This window comes from Rutidosis leptorrhynchoides, chromosome 4 (genome assembly GCF_046630445.1).
Source record: "Rutidosis leptorrhynchoides isolate AG116_Rl617_1_P2 chromosome 4, CSIRO_AGI_Rlap_v1, whole genome shotgun sequence".
Taxonomy (NCBI): Eukaryota; Viridiplantae; Streptophyta; class Magnoliopsida; order Asterales; family Asteraceae; genus Rutidosis; species Rutidosis leptorrhynchoides.
Genome location: NC_092336.1, coordinates 353,935,436 through 353,958,597, shown reverse-complemented (window position 1 = coordinate 353,958,597; position 23,162 = coordinate 353,935,436). Strand labels below are relative to the sequence as shown.

The window sequence follows — 23,162 nt, the reverse complement described above, 5'->3', positions numbered from 1 at the left end:
TCTTTCCAGAGGAATTGCCTGGATTACCACCACCGAGAGCAGTAGAGTTTTAGATCGATTTAGTACCAGGAGCTGCACCTGTAGCTCCCGCACCTTATCGACTCGCACCTTCCGAAATGCAGGAGTTACAGAGCCAATTACAAGAATTGCTAGACCGTGGATTTATCCAACCAAGTTTCTCGCCTTGGGGCGCACCTGTTTTGTTTGTGAAGAAGAAGGATGGATCCTTCCGCATGTGTATCGACTACCGTGAACTCAACAAATTGACGACCAAGAATCGGTATCCCCTTCCCCGAATTGACGATCTTTTCGACCAGTTTCAAGGATCAAGCGTTTACTCTAAGATCGATTTACGATCCGGTTATCACCAGTTGAGGGTGAAACAGAGCGATGTGATGAAGACTGCATTCAGAACTCTTTATGGTCATTATGAGTTTCTCGTGATGCCATTCAGTTTAACCAACGCACATGCTGTGTTCATGGATCTCATCTATCGTGTCTGCAAGCCAAACTTTGATAAGTTCGTTATCGTCTTCATAGATGATATCCTCATCTACTCCAAGAGTGAAGAAGAGCATGAACAACATCTTAGACTAGTACTTGAACTCTTGAGACAAGAGCAACTTTATGCGAAATTCTCCAAGTGTGAATTTTGGCTGAAGGAAGTTCAATTTCTGGGTCATGTTGTGAGCGACCAGGGTATCAAGGTTGATCCTGCCAAGATTGAAGCTATCAGCAAGTGGGAAACCCCCACTGCTCTGACGCATATCCGCCAATTTTTAGGCCTCGCCGGTTACTACCGAAGCTTTATTGAAGGATTCTACCTGATTGAGCGTCCTTTGACCGCGCTGACTCACAAAGGGAAGAAGTTCATTTGGAAACCCGAACAGGAATCTGCATTTCAAACCTTGAAGAAGAAGTTAACCACCGCACCTATCTTATCACTTCCTGAAGGCAGTGACAATTTCGTCATTTATTGCGATGCTTCGAAAAGCGGTTTTGGTTGTGTACTGATGCAACGCACAAAGGTTATCACCTACGCCTCCCGTCAACTGAAGATTCATGAACAAAATTACACAACGCATGATCTCGAGCTTGGATCCATTGTCTTTGCATTAAAACTGTGGAGACACTATCTTTATGGAACAAAGAGCACTATCTTCACCGACCACAAAAGCCTCCAGCACATCTTTGATCAGAAGCAACTGAATATGAGACAGCGTCGATGGATCGAGATGCTGAACGACTATGATTGTGAACTTCGTTATCATCCTGGTAAGGCAAATGTTGTAGCCGATTCCTTGAGCCGAAAGGAGAGGATGGAACCTCTTCGTGTTCGAGCTTTAAACATCACCATCCATTCAAATCTCAACAGCCAGATCCGAGTAGCCCAAGATGAGGCTCTCAAGGAGGAGAATATATCTCATGAACATTTGAACATTCTCGTCTCTCGATTCGAGGTTAAGGAAACTGGACTTCGATATTTTGCTGGAAGGATTTGGGTACCTCGTTATGGAGATCTACGGAACCTTATATTAGATGAAGCCCACAAGTTGATATATTCAATTCATCCAGGAGCCGGTAAAATGTACCACGATCTTAAGGAACAGTATTGGTGGCCTAATCTTAAGAAGGAAGTTGCAACTTATGTTGGGAAGTGTTTGACTTGCTCGAAAGTTAAGGCCGAGCATCAGAGGCCCTCTGGCTTACTTCAACAACCGGAAATCCCGCAATGGAAGTGGGAAAGAATAACAATGGATTTCATTACCAAGCTACCAAAGACGGCGGGCGGATACGATACCATCTGGGTTATCGTTGACCGTCTTACTAAATCTGCACACTTTCTAGCCATGAAGGAAACGGATACAATAGAGAGACTTGCTCAACTATACATCAAAGAGGTTGTATCTCATCATGGTGTACCTTTATCGGTCATCTCAGATCGCGATCCCCGTTTTGCTTCCAGATTTTGGCGTTCTTTACAAGAAGCCATGGGAACCCGCCTCGACATGAGTACTGCATATCACCCATAGACCGACGGGTAAAGTGAACGCACAATTCAGAATTTAGAGGACATGTTGCGTGCATGTGTCATTGATTTAGGAAAGGCCTGGGAAAGGCATTTGCCGTTAGCCAAATTCTCGTACAACAACAATTATCATTCGGGTATTAATGCTGCACCTTTCGAAGCGTTGTATGGCCACAAGTGCCGTTCTCCTATTTGTTGGGCCGAAGTAGGCGAAAAGAAAATCTCCGGACCCGAGATAGTCCATGAAACCACTGAGAAGGTTGTCCAGATTCAAGCGAGACTCAAGACGGCCCGTGATCGTCAAAAGAGTTATGCCGACATAAAACGTAAAGACTTTGAATTCAACGTGGGTGACCGTGTAATGTTGAAAGTCGCACCTTGGAAAGGTGTAATGCGTTTTGGAAAACGTAGGAAGCTCAACCCGCAATACATTGGTCCTTTCAAAATCTTGGAGCGTGTTGGACCCGTTGCTTACCGTTTAGATCTTCCAACACAATAGAGCTCAGTTCATCCTACCTTTCATGTATCGAATTTGAAGAAGTGTCTTGCTGAACCAGAATATGTCATACCTTTGGAGGAACTTACAATTGATGACAAACTCCACTTCGTGGAAGAGCCTGTTGAAATTATGGACCGTGAGGTCAAAACTTTGAAACACAATAAGATTCCGATCGTCCGAGTACGATGGAATGCCAAACGAAGACCTGAGTTTACTTGGGAGCGAGAGGATCAAATGATGCAGAAGTATCCTCACCTTTTCCCAACTCCTCCATCTACCTTAGCTTAAAATTTCGGGACGAAATTTGCTTTAACAGGTGGGTAATGTAACAACCCGGAATTTTCCAACGTTTATTATTAATATTTACTATTAATGCTTGTGATTTAATGAATGTATTTATATACATTTACTTGATACCGTACTTGACTTTACATGCCCGACTCGTCTTTGTGACACACGTACTTTTCACGAATAATATTTTTAAATATTATTTACATTCATGATTAATTTTTATTAATCATTTTTAATTAACTAAAATTACTAATTAATTACTTGGGCTTATTTACTTAATTTGTTAATTACTTGGACTTGGGCTTTTATTTATGTTAATGGACTTGGAAGCCCACCCTACTTATCTTAATGGACTAATTAGCCCAATATTATGTTAATGATGCTTTAAGGCTTAACCAAGATTAATTAGCCATGAGGAATCTAGTTACAAGTATCCTTACACCTTGTTCCCATGCTACTTTGCTTTTATACCACTTCAAGCATTCAACACCTCCCCATGTATGAAAGTAGAAGTTTGACATTGCCTCTTTGGGACACCCTTTTAGCCGTCGGCCTAGGTAGTGTACAAGGGTGGTTTTGTTTCAAATTTTGATTACTTATAACTTGCATTCATCTCACTTTTACACACACACATTTACTTGCAATTTCTTTTACTCTCTTTTCTCTCTAACCTTGTAAGTAATAAGCTTTATGTTCTTCCTTTTCTTGTCTTAAAACCGAAACCATACATACATCATCATCATCATTTGCTTGTTTTAATACTTGTTCTTTGTTGTTGTTTAATTACTTACTTTGTTAGTTTGTTGTTTGTTGTTGTTAAGAATCAAACTACCTAGTTTATTCTTCATATTATCTTGTCATATCAAGAACAAACAAGAACCTAAACTCTCTAGTTATGGTTCTACATTTAATATTTTGAAAGAAAGTTCATGAGTTTTAAAATCATACTTGAAATCCATGTTTGTAAACTTAAGGTTTACTTTCTTAAAGATCGAAGCCTTGGCTTGAATCTTTAAAGTATGAATAACCATGAACTTGTTACTTGTAGATTTAATTTATTTCTTCATTTTATGTACTTTAAAGTTGAAATGTTGTTAATTTGGTCAAGTATTACTAGTTAATCTTGATCTCATATTTCTTGATACTAAAAGTTAACTTTGTAAGTTCAAGAACATGGAAGTATAACTTTTAAGTTATAACTTCATATACTTGTGTTGGATCTAAGTTTCTATGGCTTATGGTCTTCTAATTTTGTTGTAAACAAAGGCTTATGAGCTTACATACACTTTACAAGATGAGAATCTAAGTTACATAACTTATGGTTTCATTAAAGTAAAGATTCAAGTGTTCTGACTTAGGATTTAACTTAGTAACTTTAGATCTAGACTTTTGGGTCTTGGATCTTCAATATCTAACTAAGAACTATGTTCTACAATTTAAGATCTTGTTTATATAGTTTACTTTCAAGATTGTAGCATAATATTTCTTTTAGAGTTCATATATGTGTCGGATCTAAGATCTTGATGTAACTTTGGTTCATCAAACTACTTGCAACACTTAATTGAGTTGTGCTACTTATATTAGACCTACACTTGTGTTATTATGGTCAAAACTTAGTAAAGATGATGCAAACACATCAACAAGTTATACACTTGAAGCTATACGCATCAAGGATGAGAAACGTGATGAGCATCGAGCACCAAGAACCCACCGGAACACTAAACCTATTGTTTTTTCGAGTCTGATTAAAATACCTGGGCTACTCTAAAGTTGATTTTCAATTAGCTCTGTTCGATTATATAACTTTTCATTTAAGACTCGTCTTAATCCGAGTTACGGTTTAGGATCTATGGCCCTCCGAACGTCGCTATGTCCTTTTAACGTTGTGCTGAAAATTCTGACCTACTCGCACTTAAACCGTCGTCACGGTCAAACAAAGACAAGTTTGGTTCTGGAATTTTTACAGCAGCTAAAGGACTCATATACGGAGCCATGGCCACTGGTCCCACCTCAATTCAGTTTGTATAGGGGCCGTGGCGACTGATCGAAGTCAGCCTTTGTTTTAATTTCTTTTCTAGAATGAAACTTACTTTATACATTTTGTTTGATGATAAATGATGATGATACTTAAGACCTAATTTACATACATTTAAACCTATTGGTACGATTTACTGATTTAGTAACTTTTGACTTAGGTTGAGGACCTTTTGGACAAACGTACTTGCTTACTTTTCCCGAGTCAACTTTACTACTACTTTTCCACTGTGAGTTATAGCATCCCTTTTTCTTTAACTATTTTGGGAACTGAGAATACATGCGCATTTTACGTTTTACATATTAGGCACGAGTACTTAAACTTTATATATGTGTGGGTTATACAATACCATAAACATTCCCCTTAACTCGGTAACGTTTAGTCATCGGTCTTTGAACCGGTGAACGCGAATCTTAGATATGGATCCATAGGGTTTGTCATCCCCACTCGGGCTAGTAGCGCTAGCATTTAACGGGTGTTTAATACTTCGTAAACATACGCACTCGCCAAGTGTACTTTTAGGGGGTGATAAACGTTAAGTTAGTTACCAAGTGCCCACGGTTATACATATACTTTACATACTGTTTTGAAACGCTCTTTGTAGCACTGAAATCTCGTGGCCTACATTACATTACTGTTATACTTAAACTATACCTCACCAACCTTTATGTTGACATTTTAAGCATGTTTTTCTCAGGTGCTTAAGGTTTTCTTGCTTCCGCTGTTGTACTAGTCATGCCTTGTAGACACCCGCTGCGCTTGTTAGAGTTGTCACCGCATGAAACGTTTTATTTGCATTCAAACTATATTACCTTTTGAAATAATGATTTGTAACGACCATTGGGTCACACAATATTACTAATTGCTTCTGTTCATTGAAGCATACTTTTGTTATAAGACATTTGATGTTGGTTAAGACATCACCTTTATTCATGAATGCAAACTTCTTTTGAAACCGCATATAGTATTTGACCTTGTAATGATCCTGTTGTTGATGATTCATATACGATGGTTTTGTATGGGGCGTCACAAAAGGAGTCACCGGCCCAAGGAAGCCGCCAGCTTCATCCTGAAGCCGCCTGATGTGTGCGAGGTGTAGTACGAAATACTATTATTTTTAATATGAAATACGGCGTAATATGATACAAGTTTTATTTATTTATATAGATGGGATATACCTAAACCTTGCTACAACACTTATAGGCAGTGTACCTAATCGTAGAGTAGTGTAGTTTTTAGTAAGTCCGGTTCGTTCCACAGGGAGCTGGTGATTATGTACTATATTTTTATACAACTATATATATATATATATATATATATATATATATATATATATATATATATATATATATATATATATATATATATATATATATATATATATATATATGGGAAAAGTGAATATGAGTAACAGCACAATATAACCTTATATAAAAAACCCTTAATACTACGTCGTTTGGATGTGAAATTCTGAAACTCGGATAACTGCCTCCTAATATCACGTACACTTGATACTCCATTATTCTACCTAATTTCTCTTCCATCCATGAAATCCGTCAATTACATCGAATATATTCTTCTTCTTCTTCTTCCAATTGGAATAAATATCCATCACATTACTTTGATTACAAATAGTAATATTCAACCCCAAAACTTCATCGATCAAGTTCGTTCAATTGCTTCCGTAGTTCCATGGTCATCACCAACTCAATACCAGGTAAACTCGGTTAGCTTATTTTGTTCAATACCAAATCGTCTTTAGGTTTCTACCTTTTCTAATTATTTGTTTTTGATGGTCAATTATATGTTAATGTCTTAAATTTACTCCTACATTTGATGAGAATGTGTTACTTAACACACTTTGATTGGTTGCAAGTACTTGATTAGGTGCATATAACATGTTTGATAAAATGCTCCAGTAGCAGTATACTAAACTTTCTGTAATTTCAAAGAACCCCTGTTGTACTGAAGTTTAGAACTCACTATTGCTAGAAGTCACAATTGTTGTACCACAGTTTATAACCATGATGGGTTTGGTCACAATTGCTAGAAGTCATAATTGTTGAACTTGGTAGAGGTTTTTTTTTTTTTTTTTTTTTTTTTTTTTTTTTTTTTTACCACAATCTATGTTTTATGATTTGGAGATTGATTTACTATTGTTGTACAGGTTAGTTCACTTGTGAACTTGAACAAAAAATTCAAAGCTAAAGCAAATATTGAGTTAATGGTAGAAAGATATCAACACGAGTTGTTTGATTGAAAGCTTCAACAAATGTATTGGTGGCTCTAAACGAAATCTAAATTAAAAGCTTTGTGGATTACCAACCGTTCCCGTAAGAAAAAGTTAGATTGGAACTAATGGCTCGTGAACCCATCGATTTATTTGGAACCGTAACAAGCTGCTGATCTTCTGATCTTACGTGTGTGGTCAATCCGTACAGCATGTAGACACATATAGTATACTTGTAAATGATTAGTTTCCTTGAGGTACTGTTTGAGGACTGAAGCTTGATATGTGTATAAAATGCTTCTTGTACTCATATTTCTTAATTAATAAATATTGTTTTGCTTTTAAAAAAAAAAAAAAAAAACAAATGTATTGGTGAAATCCAACTCAAAGCCTTTCTGTTTGATGAAAAGATTTTTTAATCTATGTTGTGGTGACATGTTGGTCCAATAAAGTTTTGGTGGGATACTTCTATATAGTTAATTGGTTGTTAGTTTTGGTTACCCGATGTACATCTTCTTTCAACTGAATAATGTATACTTTTTGTAACCTTTAGAGCATTAGAACCTGATGTACTTCTTCTTTTAGTTTAGTTGATCAGTGCAAAAGGCACTAAAGATGTACTACTTTTAGTTTTAACACCCAATGTATACTTTCTATTTACAAACGCACACGCACTACATATGTACATCCACTAAAGATGTAATGTATACTCTCTATTTACAAACGGCACTACATATGTACATAAACTAAAAATGTACAGCTAATGTATAACTTTTTATGTACAAATGCAGCAACCACCAAAGATTTTAAGTTGATAAAAATTCGAACTTTTAATAATCAAAAATGAATCAAAGTTCACTAAAGTTAATAAAAAAAGAATCAAACTTCACTTGAGCTAAACACTCAACTAGTTGAAGTTTACATAAGCTAGACACCTGAATTATCAACCTATCAAAACCTAACCAAAGTCTACATTTCACTATGAACATCATGCCTTCATGTCATGTCAGCATGCCTTCTGGTCAGGATGCACCAGCAACTCAAAATCATTTATTGATTGCAGAATCTATACCCTGATACAAAAAATGCTTTTATATATCAAATACAGCAATCACTATAAATTAAAAGAACGGATGAAGAAAACTAAATAAACCTTGACTGTTACCTTTTTTATTGGACACCCAGTAACATAGTGACCCAAACCTTTGCACCAAGAACATGTTCTTTTTTTCGGTGCTTCAAGAGAAGATTTGATTCGATTTGCGCTCTTTGGACGACCCTTAGTTTTAACAGGTGCTGGAGGATCCCGGACTGCTATTTGAGGCATCATGTTTACCATGTTTACTTGGGAACAACCTGCATTGGAATCTCTTGATGGATTGTCATTTTGTGGAGAACTTTTGTGAATAATATTTTCTTCTAAAAACTTCTCCAAAAGGGTATCTAGTTTCTTCATGATAGAGGGTGACTCTTTCGCTTGTTCAATCGCTTTCATACATTTCGATTGAACACACCACAAACTTAAGGCGCTAACTCTAGTTTCACCATCTGCAAGTCTATTGTTATAATTATCCACTCTGTACCTAGCATCAAGTGTCCACCTTGGCAAGATATAGTGATCAGGAAGAGTTTCAATGTGCTTCTTCTTCAAAACATACAGAATATGTTTACATAAAATTCCATATGTTTCAAACTTGGCACAAGAACATTTGACATCTAACTTATCTGTAAATCGAATGGACACAGTTCTCCAATATATTTTTTCAATATCAACTTGACCAACTTTATATTGGATCTCTCCCGAACACTTACTTAAAGTCTCGTGAGTTAAATTGTTAGTCGCTTGTATCCATTCTTTTTTAAAAACATCAAAGATCTTGCTTGTATAACGTGTACCTGCTTTCTTTTCTATTAGATTAACAGAAGAAAGAACTGCCTTTGTGTTCATTGTTTTAAAATCTTCATCTTCTTCAGCAGCTCTTCGAGACTCCACGGCTTTATCATATTGAGCTACAAATTCATTCAACATAGTATTGGAAGTAACATATCCATCAAAGAAGGAATGAATACTCTCACTTCTTCCACTTGTTGTCATCCCAGCAAAAAAACAATCTTTTAAATAGACTTTAGCCCAAAGGGTACGTTGGTCATACATATCATTTAACCAGTAGTGACTTTCAAGGTTGTACTTTTCTCGTATAACTTTCCATCGAGTTTCGAATTCATCTGTTGTTTGACTCTTAACCCACTGTTTGTACATCTCTTGAAAATCACTATAACGTGCTTTAAGAGGCCGAAGTTGTTCCAATTCATGGTTATTAATGTGCCAGGCACAATATCGATGGCGGACATTTGGAAAAACTTTTTTTATGGCATTGCGAATCGCTTTATCTTGATCAGTAATTATTGCAGTTGGATACATGTTAAACATGCACTTTAAGAATTCTTGAAATAGCCAAACAAATGTTTCTTCCTTTTCATTCTCTAGTAACGCTCCTCCAAATAGTATAGACTGGCCGTGATGATTGACGCCAACGAATGGAGAAAATGGCATTCTAAATCTGTTTGTCATATACGTCACATCAAACACGACAACGTCCCCAAAATTTACATATGCATCTCGTGACCTCCCATCAGCCCAAAAAATATTTTTTGGAGACCCATCATCAAATAAATCTACAACCCAATAATGTTTACTATCTATAGAGGCTTTCTCTTGGAAATATTTTATCACGCCATAAAACTCTTTACCTCTATATTTTCTTCGCTCTTCAGCCAATATATCAGCACATTGCTTTGAAGTAACATCAGGTGCGTCTACATCTTTCATGGAATTTACCACTTTTTTAATTTGACAAGGTCTCAAACCATTTTTGCTAAGATCCAACATAAGAGATTTACTAGCCATTGCGCGGTGAGTCTTTCCATGAGAACGGTGTTTCATCACCTTGCTCGGAGTGCTTAGCTCATGATTATGTATATTGGTAAAAAGATCCACAACCCACTTTCCAACTTTATTTTTTGATATCCGAATCATTGCTGTACAACCAGTCCTTGATTCCCTACGACGTTTTGTAACAGCATCATTTGAAATATCCTTAAATCCTTCTTTGTTGCACACATATATTTTTCGATACGGCTCATTTGTTGTCTTATTTCTAAAGGTGGACTGTTTACGTATTCCAAAACCATGCATAAAAGCAAAACGATTATAAAATGTGTATGCGTCATCAGGGCTATCAAAAACCATTCCTATAACAGATTCATCTATGTCTCTATCATCTTTCACACTCTCAAGATCCATGTTTTCATCGTTTTGTTTCCCATTTTCAAATTCAGAACCATTAGTGACAGAGTCTATAGTTTCCGTTATATCGTCAAATATGATGTGTTTCTATCTCATATCCACCATGAACGTCTACATTGTCTTCTTCATGAATTTGATATTCTGAACTACTATTACTATGCATGTTCTGTAACAATACATGAAAAAAAAATTGGAATATGTAACACAAATATTTGGTAGTGAAAGAATGGTACTAATAATTAGGTAGCACAGACCATATAGATCTCGTTAAATCAAGGTAATTCAATTTCCTTGAAACTTACTATCAAACTAAAGCAAATAATAATAATTATTGATTTTATAAAAAGAAACATGATATGATATTCAATCACTAATTAAACAATAATTCATTATGGAAGCAATTGAACGAACCTGGTATTGAACAAAATAAGCTAACCGAGTTTACCTGGTATTGAGTTGGTGATGACCATGGAACTACGGAAGCAATTGAACGAACCTGATTGATGAAGTTTTGGGGTTGAATATTACTATTTGTAATCAAAGTAATGTGATGGATATTTATTCCAATTGGAAGAAAAAGAAGAATATATTCGAAGTAATTGACGGATTTCATGGATGAAAGAGAAATTAGGTAGAATAATGGAGTATCAAGTGTACGTGGTATTAGGAGGCAGTTATCCGGGTTTCAGAATTTCACATCCAAACGACGTAGTATTAAGGGTTTTTTATATAAGGTTATATTGTGCTGTTACTCATATTCACTTTTCCCTATATATATATATATATATATATATATATATATATATATATATATATATATATATATATATATATATATATATATATATATATATATATATATATATATATGTATATATATATATGTATATATATATGTATGTATATATATATATATGTATATATATATATTAGTAATATAGTTGTATTATTATTATAAAAGGGGAGTTTTACCATTTAATGACCGGTTTGTCGATTTTAAATAAAGCGTAAAGATAAATGACGATAATATAAATGACATAATTTAAATTGCGATAAAGTAAATTGCAGTAATTAAAATGACAGTAAATAAAGGTACGATGAAATATGAAATAAAAGTATTATGCTTATTTAAATTTCCGTAATCATGATGTTTGACGTTTTGATTTTAATATATTTATCTGGGTTAATTGTCCTTTATCCTGGATTTATTTGATACCTATCTGGTTTTTGTCCATAATAGTCCATCGGTCATAATTATAAAATGCTCGTTAAATTAACCTTATTCCCGAAGTCAAATATTCCAACTAATTAGGGATTCGAACTGTAACAAGGTTTTAATACTTTATTTAATGATTACACCAGGTTATCGACTGGGTGTAATCCAAGGTTTTAATACTTTGTTAACAATTAAACCAATTATCCTTGTATATAATCCACCCCGGTTTTAATGAGATATGAATATTAATTTATCCACTTGATCAGAATGAATAATCAATTACCCAACCCGAATAATTAATTAAATGATCGTAAAAGATGTCGTATAAATGTCACTAAATAGAACATACATAATCATTTTAATAATTATTAGATTAACTAATTTGGAGATAGGTTCGACAGATTCTAATGAGTTATCATTCGATTAGACAATACCCCCTATCTATTAATAGTTCATAACCCGTCTTAATATTTAGTCTAACATCATGATTACTTTGGCTCAAATAAGCATAATAATAACTTAGTTATGAGACATTAAATTAAAAAGGAAGAACATAGCTTAAAGTGGTGATTAATTGCGTAGCGTTGCACGGACAGAATTTCGACTTAAAACCCGTAAAACATTCTTACAATAACCTTATTATTATTAACTTAAAATTAAAATTAGATTATAAATATATATATATATATATATATATATATATATATATATATATATATATATATATATATATTTACGTTACATAGAAAGGAAAAGAAAAAGATGTGTTAACTCGTCCGAAAAATACTGAATTTATAGGACCTGGCCACCAATTCCCTGCCATGCGATCGCATGGGAATAAGGCAGCCAGGCCATACGATCGCATGGCCAGCTGGATCCTGCTTGTTTTCTAGTTTTGCTGACATTTTATTAATATATAATATAATATATATAATTTTAAGAATTATTTATATATTATATTATATTTATGTGCATAGTTGACTTGTAATTTAAGCTCCGTTGCGTTGCGCGCTGATAGTTGGTTCATGTCCCGGTTCCGAATTTTCGAACGTCCTTTCGTACGCGAAGATATCTTATACTTTGCGTTTCGCGGCTTGCACTCTTGTAATTTTTAGACGTTTCTCATCATTAAATTGAACCACTTGAATTATATCTTGTACATTTAAGCTTTTTGGTCATTTGCGTCTTCAAATCGTCGTTTTCTTCTTTTGTTTCGCACTTATTTATTTAAACGAATATTACATAAAAATAGAACAATTACAACTAAAAGCTTTACATATTGGAAGGATATTGTGCCTAAATATATGTTCATTTGGAGCACTATCAAATATCCCCACACTTGAGCGTTGCTTGTCCTCAAGCAATACGGAACTTAAAATTAAATCATACTTCACTCGAATCACTTTTTTTTTTCTCACACTTTATACATCAGTGATATTGATACGACGGTATAAACAATGATAGTAACGATGTGGTTTACAGTCCCACATGACTATGAAAATTTAGATCCATTAAGGAAATTGGATCTTTATGAAAACATTTGATCTTTTGAAAATTCATTCTAGCTTTTACCCTAGATATGTTTTCCGGAATAACCCTTCACCGGTGTTAGCAAAATGTTTTTGTGGGTTTTGTGGGTTTCATATTTTCATTTTTTAGCTCAAAGCTTGCGGTTTTGTGTCACCCACCTGCTAACCTTGTATTAGGAAAGCACACGTCCAGTATACTTGCTCCGTATATTACCTTTCGGTAAACTACCGTCCGGTTGTAAAGGAAAGCGTTGAACAAGCAACTGTTAAGGCAATGTCTAATGACATGCAGATGTTCATGGTCCACAACGTGTCGGATGCAATTACTCTCCTTTGTAGGAGCAATAGTAAAGATCACCCTATAATTTTTTGGTCTGGCACAAGGTCCTGTCTTCGACCATGCTATGCAACCACCGTTCTTACGGTTGACACCCAAATTGGTTCAGGTGACCTAATGAATTCCAGGTGAATTCCTAGGATTTTACGTTCAATGGTAATGAACGCATTGAAAATAGGTTTTCAGAAAACAAATCGACTTTAATTTGATCAAAATATTTTCTCGTTCAAGCTCGAGTTTAGATATCATTGAATTCCATGAGTTTGTAATTCTCAATCTTTAAGGTCAATCTCAAGGATTGAGTAATATCAGGCTTAAAAGCTGATTTTTAATCTTTAAGGAGATTATCCTTTCTGGGGGTCTGATTCATTAGTCTTATCAAGCTAATTTTCACGGCGCCCTTCCCATTTTACGAGACAGATCCTCTCATGGTTAGGATAAGTCTGACCACTTGGCGACCCTGTTTGATGTTGAGGTCCGTGGATTTCCTGCTGATTTTAGAGATGACTTTTCTAAATTTTTCGTCACCCTACAGCTGGTCTGGACGACAACTCCCTGACCTAAATCAAGAAGCGCGTGTCTTTTTCGGAAGACTTTACTTCCTTTTAATGATGGAATTTATTCATCGTGTAGATCCATCTTTTCTTTCAAAGGTATTACAATAAATCGGGTAAAACTGATTAGTTTAGTCCAAAGCAAAAGTACCTGCAATAATCTGTACCAAATATGTGATATGTGTTTTAAAGAAATTGGTAAATTCTTCCCACACTTAGCTTTTATTTATATTTTTCTTTGCCTTTTTATTCTCCTCTATTCCATTTTAAACGAATTCTAGCATTTTGGGTTGTTTTTCCACTTATGTTCTCTCCGAGGTAACAATAATTTCGGTATTATAACCTAGTTTTATCGTTCATAAATATGTATAGACATGATTTTGAATTCATTTAGTTGAATTTTTTTTCAAATTTTCACAAAATTTGGCAATTAAACTAAGTGTAAACCCGAGAGAATTTATAACCCTTCCCCACACTTGAGATCATGCAATGCCCTCATTTGCATGAAATCAGACTATAATTATAAATTCATGAGGGTGATTAGTGTAGAAAAGTGATTAAAAATACCGAGTTTGCAAACATATTATTTTATAACACATTTGATATTTTGCGTCTGGTCGTCAAAATTAGTAAGTTTTGCTGAACTTTAATGCCAGTCTTTGAAAGTGCGATGTTTTACCCTGTTTTGTACATAAGATAAACTACAAACATATATAATATATATATATATATATATATATATATATATATATATATATATATATATATATATATATATATATATATATATATATATATATATATATATATATATATATATATATATATATATATAACCTTTATTTATTAAAACAATTTAAATGAATAATTTTTTAAAATTTTGTTTCCTTTTACTTTAGGTTGTTTCGGTATGTTTACCTAGTCCGTCCCTTGACAAAATTTAAAATTTGTCGTTTTTAAAGCGGTTGTTTTAAAATCAAAGATTTTTGGGTTTTTTTTTTTAATTTTTTTGGTATACTTTAGATCAATAATATTAAAATAATGATTATAAAATTTTTTGCCCCGCCCTCGAGTAAAGCAATTTCGGTTCCATGACCTAGTCTTCAACTTACGATGAATTTTAGAAATCATTTTTTAAACTTAATGAAATAAAGTAATTTTTTGTTTTTGTTTTTTTTTTTAAATCACACAAAAATTAAATTTAAAAAATGCAAATTAATTTCATACAAAACCTACAAAACAAAAATTCAGAATGGGGGGAGAAAACTAGTTTTTTAGTGTCTGCTAGTGGAAAAGACCAATCAGATTCCATTCTCGGAACTACACGAGAACAGAACAACTAATTCTAGATAGCGTTTTCCTTTTAGAACATTTGAATCTCCCCACACTTAGGTAGCTGTGGTGTCGAAATTGTGATTAACTTCATCGTCAATTTCTTTTGGACCATAATCAACTTGCATATATGTGACTTTTGCTTTAAGCCATTGGTCGGATTCCTGTGTAATATCCACAAATTCAACTAGTTTCGTCTTTTCTTTAGGCGATAGATTGTATACTAACCGGTTACATAACTTAAAGTTCCCCTTGGTTCTAGCATCGCGAATCCGTTTAATAAGTTTCTTCATTGAACTGTTAATAATGGAGTCATTTAATTTTGTATTAACAATGGGGTTCTTTGTTATCAAGTCATCATTAGGTGTTACTTCATTTTCCCCACACTTTAGCGTTTTATTATTGCTAAGCACTACCGTTGGAGTTGGTAAAACAACATGGTTCTTAGTAATCGTTTTTGTTGGTTCAACGGTTTTGGTTGGTGGAGATTTATACTTTCGACTCACAAAGGTGATCGATTTTTTATCATCACTAAGTGTCATTCAATCCTCTCTTACATCAAATAACGCCCTGGTGGATGCTAAGAATGGTCGACCTAAAATTAGAGGAATGTTTGAGTCATCTTCTTTGTCAATGATAATAAATTCGACTAGAAAGGTTAAATTACCTACTTGAACGGGTAGGTTGTCAGCAATTCCAACTGGGTGCCTAATGGTTTGATCAAAGAGTCGGACACTCATCTCTGTTGGACTTAACTCACCTACTCCTAATATCTTATATAATGAAAGAGGCATAACACTCACACTCGCACCTAAATCTGCTAGTGCATCATACATGACACAATTACTAAGTAGACAAGAAATAATAAATTCACCCGGATCACCCACCCTGGGTGGAGGTTTTGGTGGAACTGTCTTCACCGGGTTTATCTTTACGGTTTTTGTTTCTTGTACTTTCTTATTCTTCTTCTTCTTTCAAGAGGTATCACAAATTTTATTACCTATTACTTGCTCATACTCAACTCCTTTTCTTGGAAACGGGATGGGTGGTCTATATGGTGCCACCACTGGCTTTACATACTCGGGTGGTGGTGGTGGTGTTATAACTTCTTCATTGTTACTCACATCAAAAACCTTCCCATCTTCTGGAGCTGGTTTTTCAGAATTTATTGATACCATATTAACATTCTCATTCCAAGGATTTACTTCAGTATCACTCAGTAGTTTTCCTTGTTCCCTCTTACTCATCATGCTAGCAAGAGTACCTACGTGTTTTTCTAGATTTAAAATGAAAGCTTGTTGAGTTCTTAATGACTGATCAAACCTCTCATTTGTTTGGGTTTGAGATGTAATAAATTATGTTTGAGATTCCATTAGCTTTGCCATCATTTCTTCCAGATTTGGCTTTTTCTCTTCGGTTTGTTGTGGTGGTTTATACAAGCTAGGTCTTTGTTGATTGAAAGTGTTGTTTTGAGTTGGTTGGTTATTCGGACCTTGTTGGTTGTACGAGTTATTGTTGGGTCCATTTGGATTGTAAAGAATGTTTTGATTTCGATTAAAGTTTGGCCTTGGCGGTTGATAATTATTTTGATAATTATTTCCCGGCCTTTGGTTCATGTAGGAAACATTCTCACGTTGTTCCATCGTTTGTTCAATGTGACAATCTTTCGTTAAATGTGGTCAACCGCATGGCTCACAACTGATTCGTATTGCGTAAATATCTTTATTCATCTTTTCCATTCGTCTCTCGAAAGCATCTATTTTTGCGGAAATGGAATCAAAGTCATGGCTAGAATCGGCTCCAGCCACTTTAGATGAACGAAAAATATCTTTTTTCTGGTGCCACTCATGTGAGTGGGATGCTGTGTTATCAATAATTTTGTAAGCTTCAGTTGCGGTTTTCTTCATAATGGAACCACCAGCTATTATGTCGATGTCTTTTCGTGTAGCAACGTCGCATCCTTGGTAGAATATTTGTACTATTTGATAAGTATCTAAACCGTGTTGAGGACATCCTCTCAACAATTTTCCGAATCTTGTCCACGCCTCATATAGAGTTTCATTTGGCTTTTGTGTGAACGTAACTATTTCTCCTTGAAGTCTCACGGCTTTAGATGTCGGAAAGAATTGTTTAAGAAAATTTTCAACTAAGACATCCCATGTGTCAATCGCCCCTTCAGGTAATGATTCTAACCAATCTATGGCTTCTTCCTTTAAAGTCGAGGGAAACAACATGAGATAGATCTGTTCATCCTCAACTTCTCTGATTTTGAATAAAGTACAGATCCTATTAAAGGTTCGAAGATGTTCATTTGGATCTTCTTTTGGCGTACCACTATATTGGCATTGATTAGTTACCATGTGTAGAATTTGTCCTTTGATTTCATAATCTGGTGCATTAATGTCTGGTTTAATAATGGCGTGTCCTTGGCCCGTGCCTGTGGCTCTCATTCGATCTTCCATACTTAGAAGTTCCGTTACTTCCATAATTGAAATTGTTGAATACGAATCACTAGAGGATTATGATTTAACGGTTTGTGGTTCAGGAGTAATGATTAGTGGTTATGGATCTTGGAATTGTCCTTGAATATCCTCCGGGTTTTCAATTTTGAAGTCGGGTTCAAAAAATGGATTATCGGAAATTTGAATTGGAGTACTTGGTCGACTAGATGACGATTCTAAAGAAAAATCAATGGCGACAATATTGGCTAGATGTATTGATCAAGTTACAGGTGGTGAACGTATGAAAGGTGGTGAACGTTTTGCTCGGTGCATTCACTGAATATCCTATTAGTTATAAAAGATAAAAATTATATAAGTTATCAAATTAATAGACTTTTCTGATTTTGCTCACGTTTCGAATAGACAATAGATGCAACAGGTAGCCAGGACCCTTTAAATCGGAAACCCACAACTCGCCACTAACAAATACAACTATTACTACGAACCAGAAAATTTTGGATGTCTATCAATTTAACCGCTTAAAATAATTTTTCGTTTTGAAATTTTAGAGAAGAAATAGAAAATTCTATGTCCTAAAAACTAGAGCGTCGAGAAATAAGAAAGAAAAAGAGCGCGTCGAAAAACGTTGAAAAATAAGCGTCGAAAAATAATAATAAGAAAGTAGCGCGTCGAAACTTAAAAGTCTAAAAACTAAATATTAAAAAGTTGCTCTTAAAGGTATTAAAGCTTAAAAGGAAATCTATATCCAAAACGGCAATAACTTAAAAGGCACTAAAATATATAAACGGTGTCGCAAAATTCTAAAGCGCCTAAATCTTAATCTAAAGAAAAAGCACTTAAGGGATTTAACGGCAAAGCCTAAAAACTAGAAATATAAAAATAACTACGCCAAAATACTAAGTTTAAAACTAATTACGAACGATAAAAAAAATACAAATTACGAATTAAATGTTTAAAATATACAATTTATAAAAAGAAACAAAAAAAATGATAAATTCACTTATTTTTATAAAAATATTATTTTTGTATTATAATTTTATAAAAGTATTAATTTATATAGTTAATAATAATTATTAAACTTAATAAAACTAATTAAAACTAAAAATAAAACTAAATTACTAATTAATATTTTAATTAAACCCTAAAAATTAAATAATAATAAGAAATTTGAAACCCTAGATGCGTAATAAATGCTTCTGATTTGGCCTGTCTGAACAGCTCATGCGATCGCATGAGTTTAAACTTTCGGGATCATGCGGTCGCATGGCCCAATATATTCGAAACAATTCGGAAACCCAATTTGGTTCTACCCGTTTTAATTATATATATATATATATATATAATAATTTTCTTTTTTATGATTTTAATTTATATAAAATATTTATAAAAAACACTTATATTTAAAATTCTAAAAATAAAAATATTTTTTAATTTTATATATCTTAAAATATATATATATATATATATATATATATATATATATATATATATATATATATATAGTTTTTTTATGTTTTTATATAAATACAAAATATTTTTACAAAATTAGAGATAAGAAATATAGCGTAAAAATATAGCGTTTTCGCCGGGTCCCCGGCAGCGGCGCCAAAAACTTGATGTGTGCGAGGTGTAGTACGAAATACTATTATTTTTAATATGAAATACGGGGTAATATGATACAAGTTTTATTTATTTATATAGATGAGATATACCTAAACCTTGCTACAACACTTATAGGCAGTGTACCTAATCGTAGAGTAGTGTAGTTTTTAGTAAGTCCGGTTCGTTCCACAGGGAGCTGGTGATTATGTACTATATTTTTATACAACTATATATATATATATATATATATATATATATATATATATATATATATATATATATATATATATATATATATATATATATATATATATTAGTAATATAGTAGTATTATTATTATTATAAAAGGGGGATTTTACCGTTTAATGACCGGTTTGTCAATTTTAAATAAAGCGTAAAGATAAATGACTATAATATAAATGACAGAATTTAAATTGCGATAAAGTAAATTGCAGTAATTAAAATGACAGTAAATAAAGGTACGATGAAATATGAAATAAAAGTATTATGCTTATTTAAACTTCCGTAATCATGATGTTTGACGTTTTGATTTTAATTTATTTATCTGGGTTAATTGTCCTTTGTCCTGGATTTATTTGATACCTATCTGGTTTTTGTCCATAATAGTCCATCGGTCATAATTATAAAATGCTCGTCAAATTAACCTTATTCCTGAAGTCAAATATTACAACTGATTAGGGATTCGAACTGTAACAAGGTTTTAATACTTTGTTTAATGATTACACCAGGTTATCGACTGCGTGTAATCCAAGGTTTTAATACTTTGTTAACAATTACATCAATTATCCTTGTATGTAATCCACCCCTGTTTTAATGAGATATGAATATTAATTTACCCACTTGATCAGAATGAATAATCAATTACCCAACCCAAATAATTAATTAAATGATCGTAAAAGATGTCGTATAAACGTCACTAAATAGAACATACATAATCATTTTAATAATTAGTAGATTAACTAATTTGAAGATAGGTTCGACAGATTCTAATGAGTTATCATTCGATTAGACAATACCCCCTATCTATTAATAGTTCATAGTCCAACGTCCACAAGTGTCGGTCTTTTGTCCAAATCCGAATTATGGTACAAAATCTAATAACCCGTCTTAATATTTAGTCTAACATCACGATTACTTTGGCTCAAATAAGCATAATAATAACTTAGTTACGAGACATTAAATTTAAAAAGGAAGAACATAGCTTAAAGTGGTGAATAATTGCGTAGCGTTGCACGAACAGAATTTCGACTTAAAACTCGTAAAACATTCTTACAATAACCTTATTATTATTAACTTAAAATTAATATATATATATATATATATATATATATATATATATATATATATATATATATATATATATACACGTTACATAGAAAAGAAAAGAAAAAGATGTGTTAACTCGTCCAAAAAATGCTGAATTTATAAGACCTGGCCACCAATTCCCTGCCATGCGATTGCATGGGAATAAGGCAGCCAGGCCATGCGATCGCATGGCCAGCTAGATCCAGCTTGTTTTCTAGTTTTACCGACGTTTTATTAATATATAATATAATATATATATATAATTTTAATAATTATTTATAAATTATACTATATTTATGTGCATAGTTGACTTGTAATTTTAGCTCCGTTGCATCACGCGTTGATAGTTGGTTCATCTCCCGGTTCCGGATTTTCGAACATCCTTTCGTACGCGGAGATGTCTTGTACTTTGCGTTTCGCGGCTTGCACTCTTGTAATTTTTAGACGTTTCTCATCATTAAATTGAACCACTTGAATTATATCTTGTACATTTGAGCTTTTTGTTCATTTGGGTCTTCAAATCATCGTTTTCTTCTTTTGTCTTCGCACTTATTTATTTAAACGAATATTACATAAAAATAGAACAATTACAACTAAAAGCTTTACATATTGGAAGGATATTGTGCCTAAATATATGTTCATTTGGAGCACTATCACCGCCGGCTTGGCCACTGATTTTAAACAGTATAAATAGAGGGCTCCTGTTATAGTTTCCAATGTACAACTCAATACACTTCAGTTTAGTTCCGTTTTTCTTTTAGGGTTTTCTCTAAAACCCTTAGATTAGATTTATTTTCCATTGTAATCAAGAATTATTCAAGTTATCTATTCAAGTTCTTTTCATCTACATTTTAAGGTATGATTCTATTTATACTTTATTGTTTAATCTATTTTATTTATTTTAATCGTTTCTGTTCGTCTTCTGCTATGAACTAAACGTTCATAGTGGTTACGTGGACGAAAACTAAACTTCATGTGGGAATCAGATGAAGCCACCGGCTTCACCAGTACAAGGCGCCGGCTTGGGTGGAACAAAGCCGCCGGCTTTGTGCTTCATTCTTACAGTGTCTGGTTTTTTTCCAGATCTGTATGGTAGAGTTTCTTTGATGATATTTGAATTGTTTTGAATCTGTTATGCTTTAATATACTTGTTTGCCATGCTTAATGATTAAATAACATGATTTTAGGATTGATTAGTACTTGGTCCGATGATCTATTATTCGATTCATGATACTTGTTTAGATCTAGTGCATCAAACTTGTTAAATTGAATTGCATGCAACTAAGTTAAACAGGACAATAGTGATAAACTTGTTTAATTTGAATTGCGCTTATATAATAGAGTTTGATATTGTTAGGCTTAATCGAAGAACCTTTGTTTGGATTTGTTTAATTAATGATTGCATGAGAACTTAGTAGTAATTGACTTTCAGCTAGTAACTTGAGTTGATCTACTTGGTGTATAATAGCTTATATAATTTGTCAGTCTATTTGCATGTTGATTCTCATCACAAGATTAATATGTATCATGTAATAGAATTAAATATGAAGAATTGAGATGTTAGGCATGCACATCACGTGTCTAACATATGCTTTAAGTCCTACCTATTGAATGATATGCAACACTTAGCTTAGCCTATAAAGGGATAATAGTTGGTCTATAATTATTATTCTGCTTTATGTTAATATAAGTTATGAAACTTGCCTAATATGATTCCCATATGAGTTATTTATTCATGTAACTGCTCTTATTTTTTAATTGTTTATTTTGAGTCTTCAATTCCTTGTTTTGTTTTGATTATTTTGTTTATCTTTTAAAATCATCTCTTTCCTAAGAGATAAGAATATATCCTATAAAAATAAAAATTTATCTTTAATTCTTTAATAAGAATTAAACTATATAATAAACAACTCTTATCCGCATCTACGCTCTCTTGGGACGATAACCTAAAATACTACATCTGATCGGGTTGTGTTGCTCATTAGGGTGTTAAAGTGTATTAAATAAAGGTTTTATAAATTTAAAAGTTGAAATATAAGTTAAGCACTACTGCACACACTTTTGACACATCAACTTTTTGGCGCCGCTGCCGGGGAGCGCGGTAAATACGAAAATTGGATATACTTTGGTTATTGATATTTCTTGAAAACGGGTGATGATTGTCTTCCTTTAGGGGATGGTTGTTGGAGTTCTGATTTAAAGGCTCCTGCTCGAACCTAGAAGCTGACAGGTCACTTAAGTATTGAAAGATTCAATAGGTCATGTATTTTTGATTATTCGTTGTTATGCGATAAAGTTGTTATTTAATATTTATATTATTTATTTTGTCATTAATATTCATTATTATATTAATCAATTTAAAATTTATTAATATACTAACATATATCCTAAATATAAGAAAAGGAATTAGAAT

General features: G+C 33.3%; 1 protein-coding gene across 1 annotated transcript; it reads right to left on the bottom strand.

Annotated features, from left to right (window-relative positions):
• Positions 1-8,130: 8,130 nt before the first annotated feature.
• LOC139841773 (protein FAR1-RELATED SEQUENCE 5-like) lies at positions 8,131-11,004 on the bottom strand. The gene is made up of 3 exons (XM_071831976.1): positions 10,837-11,004; positions 8,250-10,478; positions 8,131-8,157 (listed from the first exon to the last, which is right to left on the bottom strand). The coding sequence occupies exons 1-3, from the start codon at positions 11,002-11,004 to the stop codon at positions 8,131-8,133; spliced, it is 2,424 nt and encodes an 807-aa protein (XP_071688077.1).
• Between the last annotated feature and the right edge of the window lie 12,158 nt (positions 11,005-23,162).